This window comes from Megalobrama amblycephala, linkage group LG23 (assembly GCF_018812025.1).
Source record: "Megalobrama amblycephala isolate DHTTF-2021 linkage group LG23, ASM1881202v1, whole genome shotgun sequence".
Classification (NCBI taxonomy): Eukaryota; Metazoa; Chordata; class Actinopteri; order Cypriniformes; family Xenocyprididae; genus Megalobrama; species Megalobrama amblycephala.
The window spans coordinates 10,610,081-10,618,038 of record NC_063066.1 but is presented as its reverse complement, the minus strand read 5'-3'; the positions used below and the strand labels follow the sequence as shown (position 1 = coordinate 10,618,038).

At 35.6% G+C, this 7,958-nt stretch overlaps 1 protein-coding gene across 2 annotated transcripts; it reads left to right on the top strand.

Moving 5' to 3' along the window:
• Positions 1-796: 796 nt before the first annotated feature.
• si:ch73-335m24.2 (protein eva-1 homolog C) lies at positions 797-7,098 on the top strand. 2 transcript variants are annotated; one of them, XM_048177026.1, is made up of 8 exons: positions 797-1,333; positions 3,363-3,565; positions 3,667-3,790; positions 3,875-4,027; positions 4,139-4,282; positions 4,363-4,434; positions 6,010-6,090; positions 6,467-7,098. In XM_048177026.1, the coding sequence occupies exons 1-8, from the start codon at positions 1,240-1,242 to the stop codon at positions 6,853-6,855; spliced, it is 1,260 nt and encodes a 419-aa protein (XP_048032983.1). In that variant the 5' UTR covers positions 797-1,239; the 3' UTR covers positions 6,856-7,098. The 2 variants fall into 2 exon arrangements, with proteins under 2 accessions (XP_048032983.1, XP_048032984.1); XM_048177027.1 differs by lacking the exon at positions 6,010-6,090 and having other exon boundaries at positions 804-1,333.
• The last annotated feature ends 860 nt before the right edge of the window (positions 7,099-7,958 follow it).

Here is a 7,958-nt window from a genome sequence, read left to right as displayed (position 1 = left end):
GAGTGTGGAAAGTTACTGGAGCGCGCAGCCGCGCACGTCTCTCACAAGGAACGTCACGGCAGTGATTGACAAGCCAGAGGGCCAATCGTTTACGCGATGATCGCGTAAACGATTGGCTGATGTTTTTAAGGCCCTACCTCGTGCACAGATGATGTATATTAATATTATTTCTTTCAGTGCACCTAATAAATAGTCTTTTATCAGTTAGTAAAGACAGTTTCAAGTAATATTGCAAAAATGTGTAAAACAAAACATCCTCTTTAGCATTTTTTAAATCTGTAAAACCTAAAATCTTGCCACTGTATTTTTACGGTACATTTCTGGCAACCACAGCTGCCAGTTTTATTACCGTAAATTGAACGGAATTTTTTTTTACAGTGTATAGTATTTCTGGAATAGAGAGAAATGTGATGCGCTCACTAACCACTGACCTCTCTTTTTCTAAGGCTGAGAGAGGAAGCACTTATCCTGAGATGATAGGCTATCTACAGGACATCCAGCAGCTGGGAACACACAGCTTGGAAAATCCTTGCTTTATCTCCCTAAACAGGACCTCAATTATTGATCATGAGGGTCCACTTCTGTGATTATACATCAACACAAGCAAAGGAAACAAAACCATCGAGCTCAGAAAAGATTTATTTTTTCTTGTTTTGAGTTTTTTTTCCCAGTAAAAATATCTAAACTTTCTTAAAACATGATCAACTCAAGAAAACAAAAATTGTACAGCCATTACTTAATTCTTCAGTGTCACATGATCCCTCAGAAATCAATGTTGTTTTCAGGATTCTAGTTCAAAAGAACAGCATTTATTCAAAATACAAAACTTTTGTAAGATAGATGTATATGAACAATATATATGAAAACTATCAGGTTAATTTAACTTGTTTTAATCAACAAGACTAAAATACTGATAAAGAAAGTGATTTTTGCTGTATATTTGCCTGGAAACTACATTTATTATCATCAGGGTGGCTACTTATTAAACAGACATGTGAACCTTGTCACCTCAAAAAGCCCTTTTGATAAATAAATTGAAAACAAACATGAAAACTATTTAAATAGTGCAATGACACAAGTGTGTGTCAGTGTCAGTGCTGTTGAAAGAGCGTTTGTTCTCAGCTCAGCACAATGCCACCATTGACCCTTTTCTCCTGGTCAGAAGTCAGAGGGCAGTAAACAGCCAAACAACTTCTCCTAGTTAAAAATCACAGTGCTTCGTAATGTGCGTTGTGCACTATGTCTCTATGGAGCTCTTGTTGGTCCTGGTGTTTCCTCTCCTTCGCCCTAGCTGTCAACACAAGGCAAACCTCATCTGCTCCAGATTTCTCTGGTAAGTGTTTTTCTCTGATTTTGTGGCTGTGAGAGAGGAAATTCGGCATGCTGTCTTGAAACATATGTCCAAAAGGAAAGAGAACATTCTGTATTTTGTCTTTTACACAGTCCTTGTCAACAATCTGTAGAGCGTCAGCTTAAGAGAGACGGGTGTTAAGGTCACAGAACGGTCCCATCCTCCTCCATTGTTTGAGCACAATCCAAGGCAGTTATCTACATTAACCCATTCTGAATCAAAAACAAACATTTTGTGTTGAAGCTAGGTTAATATGTATACAGTATAATATGTTATACTGTGGGCAAAGTACACTAGAAAATACACTAGAATCCACAAATATATGGCCAACAGCAGTGTTTAGTTCTGTAAAAAGTCAGAAAAATGTATTCGCGCATTTCATATTTTTTTAAACTACAGGCATTTAAGTGACACAAGTTGGCTTCTTGATTCAATTGTTTCTAATTGTTTTGGTATCTCCCCCCTACAAAACATAATGGCTTCAAGAGTGATAATAAGCCAAGAATAGCTCATTGTGTTTATTTGTGAGTGTGTCTGTGCCTGGCACTGCAGAACAGAGGGCTCTACAGATGCAGAATGGCCTAAGCCAAGAGAGATGGAGAGAGGTACAGGCTAGACATACTCATGGATATGGTCCAATGAAGGAACCTAGCACATGTTAAAAACATAACTGAGCTGTGTGGAAAAGTGGAGGATAAGAAAGAGAAAAATGCATCTAGAGAGGGAAATGTACTAAATGTTCTCCACTTCTTAAGATTTAAATCTCAAATCTGCAGTACTGTGAACAGGAAGACCTCTTTGAAATCCAGTCCCTGACCTCTGCCTCTCTTCCTCCTTTTATAGCAATTTTTTGATAAAGAGAGTTGAGTATTTGAAAGATAAAAAAAAAATCCTAAGACAATTTTCAAAAGAAACCTTGTGCAGTAAATCAATAGCAGCTTAACTTGACATTTAAACAATTGACTTTTTATTAACTTTTGATAAAGCTTATTTATGATTGTCTAGATCTTTTTTAGGATCACCAAAAGAGTTTTATTTTTATTTTATAACGAACATGTTCTTAAAACACAGAAATGTATTAACAATTCAAAGATATTTGGCCTATCAATTAATTATTTTATTTATCATTTCACCTCCTAAATCATTAACATTTATTATTAATAAACTTAACAATAACTGCATGGGCTCACCCAAGGGACAAGTGATTAACATTTACAGTCAACCCAAAATTTATTCAGACACCTTGAACATTTCATTCATTATTATAGTTTATTCACTATAGTTTAAAAAAAATGGTAATAAAATATGACAAGATCTCAGAGTCAGAAAAAAGTAATCTTAATTATGTCAGATTAAGAAAAACAAGGTCAGGTTAAAGTGTCTGAATAATTTTTGGTCCCAATTTTTTTTATCAATTTTACTGTATGAAGAATTTTTGGGTATAATATGTCACAGTTTACTTTATTTTGCTATCCTCACTTACATAAATGAACTATAGTGTCCTGCATCCACTAGTAAAAAAAAAATAATATAAAAAATTATATTTAGTGTCTGAATAATTTTTGGTTTGACTGTATATTATATTATATTATATTATATTATATTATATTATATTGTTTTATTTTATTTTATTTTATTTTATTTTATTTTCCTAGGTTTTGACCCGCCAGTTGGAAATCTCTGTTATTGATTTACTGTATTTGTAAGATAAAACAGCACTTTTGGTAGAAACCTGAGAAGCTTTCTACATCATAATGTCAACCACACCTTGCAATTGCAAGATTAGATAAGTGAGGGAGTTGGTTTGTCCATTGTCATTTTGCTAGATTTACACTACAATAGGCTTGTAGAATAAGTGTACAGTTGTGGTCTACAATGGTATTGTGTAGTGGGTTTTCTAAATGCATTTACAAATGCATGTCTTGTTTGTATACTTGTCAGCGGTGATGCTCTACTGATGGTTTTGGCCCACTTTGAAAGCTGTCATATGTCAGACTATTTCCCCCCTTAGATTACCTCCACAGGATCCTGAAGAACCACACAGCCCATGCCTGTGATGGAGAGACGCTGTCCATCATATGCCCTTCGAGAACATCCGTGTCTGTCCTCTCAGCATTTTATGGACGCCGTATCCCGAGTCCATACCTATGCCCTCACTCAAACCCAAACATAACAGAGGAAAACACAGACTGTATATCAACCACAGCCATTCAGGTATCATTAATCAGCATATACTCATTCTTTAATTCTAGACACAAAAATCTCCAATGATAAATGATTAATGAATTTCAGTCAGAATGTGTTTTTATGGTCAGAAAGTGATGTCTGAGTGCCAGGATCGACAGGAGTGTCAGATTTCTGTGGTGAGTCCTGTGTTTGGTCAAGATCCCTGCCCTGAAACCAGCAAATACATCATTGTCTCCTACAAGTGCAAGCCTGGTGAGACACCTACTGTATATTGTGCTTCACTCTAATGATATTGCAACCGAGCAGCACAAATAAATACGTTTTTCTTCTCCACAGAGCATCACCGCTCGAGAACGGTGTGTGAGAATGAGCGGCTGAAGCTGGCCTGTAAGAACGACACGGTTCTGGCCATTTATTCAGCCACGTTTGGCCACATGGAGCACGACAGTCTTGAGTGCCCTCAAGAGGCTAAAACAAAAACTGACATAGGTTTGAGAACAAAATAACACTCTTCTCCCATCTAGTGGGAAGGTTTTGTTACAACAGCAGAGGCCGTAAAATATGTGTTGGGATTATGCTTAAAAGTTTGTTTCCTTTTAGAGTGCTTGTCTCCATCAGCCTTGAGGAGGGTGTCGAGGAAGTGTCATGGCAGGACGAATTGCTCTGTGCTAGCTGATGCTCAGGGGTTTGGAGACCCCTGTTTCCCTGGTACCAGAAAGCACTTGCGAGTTTCCTTCACCTGTGGTGAGTTTTAAAAAACGACGATCAACCTTACTCACTACAGTTGAAGCAGTCATAAAATGACTTTGTTGTTGTGCATTTAGTACCACGGTATCTACTGGAAGATGTTGGACGTGGAAACACAGATCCTTTCTTGCTCTCTGACTATACGCATGGTAAGAAAAATGAGTTTATGGTGTAAATTATCTTAATTGCTAAGCTAAATTTCATTTTAATAAGCTGGCTTGTATTAAAAAGTTTATTTTAACATAATAACTGCGACTCATTCCATGTGTAAGTACTGCATATGAAAATGTGACTGGAAAGATAGACAAGTGTGGTTAAAACCGCTGGCAGAATCTGCAAAATGTTTGTGATTTTAACAAAATATGAGCGATCATAAAAATTGCAAGTTTTTTTTTTTAAATCATGATTTATTCTTAAAGGTGCTAAAGAGGATGTTTTGTTTTATACATTTTTGCAATATTACTTGAAACTGTCTTTACTAACTGATAAAAGACTATTTATTAGGTGCACTGAAAGGAATAATATTAATATACATCATCTGTGCACGAGGTAGGGCCTTAAAAACATCAGCCAATCGTTTACACGATCATCGCGTAAACGATTGGCCCTCTGGCTTGTCAATCACTGCCGTGACGTTCCTTGTGAGAGACGAGCGTGGCTGCGCTCTCCAGTAACTTTCCACACTCTACAGGCGCCGCATGCAATGTTTTAGTCAGGAGACAGGAGTAACAACTGCAGATTATGAGTTACCTGCGGTTAGTCCGACATAATGAATCCACTAACACGACACAGCGAATGCCGGTGGTAAACACTCGTCTTCCAATACTCGTGCACGAGTTTTGGGAGGCGTTCCCTCGAAATGAGCTGTGAAGGAGGGGGGTTGTTCTTACGCATGCGCTCATTTCAAAAACTCAGTAACTGTCTTTGGTTTCTCAGTCAATACTGTGTGTCGTTACCTGGATGATCCATGACTGTATTTTTGTTTTGTGATGGCTGTTCATGAGTCCCTTTTTCATCCTTTCCAGTGACTGTAGATCCATCTTTTTGATGACTGACTCATAAACAACTATTGCAAAAGGTGAAACCTGAAAACACTAATGCTAAAGAAGACAACAAGATGCAAAACAATAGTGGATTTAACATCCAAATTTATCATCTAATGTATGTTTTTAATGTAACCTTCTCCGTTTAAATACTTTAAATACTATTTAAATAATCTCCCTATAAATACTCAGTTCAAGAATAATTCATGCAAGTTTATATTATTAATTTGAATTAATTAAAAGAGTAGTTTCATGACTATCCTTGTATTGTTCAACTGGTCGAGGTTGATATGTGATTTAGCAAGTAATTAATAAGTAATGCAATACTTTTTAGAAAGAGTAATTGGTACAGTAATCTAATTACACTGTTGAAGATGTAATTAGTAGCTAGTAATTAATTACTTTTTTAGAGTAACTTATCCAACACTGAAATTCAACCTTTATTTTGTCTTGTGGGCTATATCAAAACATCTGTTATGTGAAAGAGCATATTCAGGGCAAAATATTTCTTTTTTACCCTTATTTTGTTAAAATTATAAAGATTTAGCAGATTTTTTCAAGGTGTATGTTAAATTTTTGACCACAACTGTACATGACTCAGCCATATAATATAACTGACAGTCATTGGTTGTTGACGGTCCTGCTGACTGCGGGATCCAATCCCCTGTTCCCCCTTCACAGGAGGGTGGTATACTGGCCCCGGTGTGTCCAGACCACAAAACATTTTCACCAACTCTCTGGAAATCTTTTCCCAGATCCAGGGTATGTTAGATGTGTGGCCTGATCCCAGAATGTTCAAATGATTTGATGCCATTTTTACTTACTATTATTCACTTTTCTTTTTTGTGATTTTTTTTTTTTTTAATTCATTTTTTAAATGCAAACATAAATTTTGTTATATACTAAACATACACATGTAACAGTGACATGAATATAATACAAAAAAACAAAATCAATGCAAAAACAATTCATTTTTCTTTGTGGTTTTGCTAACATCAGCAGTCAGCAATGGCCTTCTCATTTACTAAGTGTGGTAGTATTTTACTAATTAATTTAATCTCTTGTCTTCATGGTTGAACGTATTGTTTATTCAATTTTAAATGTTTTCTTCATCTTGGCCTCTTTTCCATTTCCCAAGGTCTTCCGGAGACGGTGGCTTTATACTTTGTCTCTGGTATATGTGCTGGTCTGTTCTTCTTGCTGTGTTTGTTCGGTCTCAAATCCACCCTGATTAGAGACCTGAAAGACTTGGCATCTGAGCTAGGAGATGAGCTAAAATCCTCCCACAGGTCACAGGGAGGACTAATAGATGATTTTGATGAGGATGAGGCCTCCTTGCGCTCTTCTTTTCGCCACCTCATGCGCCCTTATCGCATGCCAGAGACGATCAACCAAGAGATGATAATGACAGTGGTGATGGAGGAGAGGAGGGATGAGGACAAACCTGAGGTGCCCAATGGAGACATCTGGCCACATATCAACTCCAGCCCTTATGCCATGCACAAAATCAAAACTTCCTCTGCCTGATCTCGATGTTCTATGCATATCTGATTGTTGACTGTTTTCTTTAATAAAACAAACACTAATTACACTATTTAACATGAATGATATCCAAGATTAGATTGTCTGTAAATGTGTAACAGGAATGACAGCCATGACATCCTTATCAAGCCCACCTGCTTGTGTTTTATGAATAAACTGTATTTATGTATACATTTTCATATTTATGTATAATTCAAATTGTGGTTTATTAAATGAGTGGGAATGGAAGTCAGTCATCTGATTTCTTTGGAGGCCCAGCAAGCAATTTTTTGTCTAAAAAATGTCTAATAGCCGTCAAAACACAGCCCTGACGTCTAGGCTAAAACGAGGCAAAATTTGGACAGTCAGTGAAAATCTAATGGCATCTAACTATAACCCAAGAGTAGACTAGTCATCTATTAGACCGCTGTTGAACGACTACATATATACATGTTATAGACAACAAAATAATGTCTAAAGGATTCTTTTCACTTAAATATAACAGGTTCTCATAAATGACAATCCATTCAAACAAATTAAATATAAAGGTTTTATTTAGAAAAAGAACTCAAGATAATTCAAAATGAAAAAGAAATAATAAATAAAATTTTACAAATACAATTATATATATATATATATATATATATATATATATATTTATTTAATGTGAGACATTTTACAACTTTACAAAAAATGTCCAAAAAAGTTAAATAAAAAAGAACAATGTTTTTTGGTTTATAAAACAATCTGATTAATTGTTGGTTTTATTTCCATAGCATTCTTTAACTCAAACTCTGTTGCCGCTGGAAAGTTAATCTGCCAAATAAGAAAAAGAAAATGCATGAGAAAAGCATTGTTGACATAAAGGAGTCATTCTCTTTTGTTTGGATGCACACTAGGGCTGGGCAATATTGTTTTTAGGAATATATGGATATATTTTTCAAAGCAATATATATTGAGACTATATAATGTTATATAATGTAGCCTGATGTAACATTAAAAGAGTTTATTTAACCAATTCTTAAAAAAGAAAAGAAAAAAAAGAAGATAAACATTGTGTATCACCATTCAGCCTAAAAAGATAAGAGAGTCAAAACTATGGTGAAGCA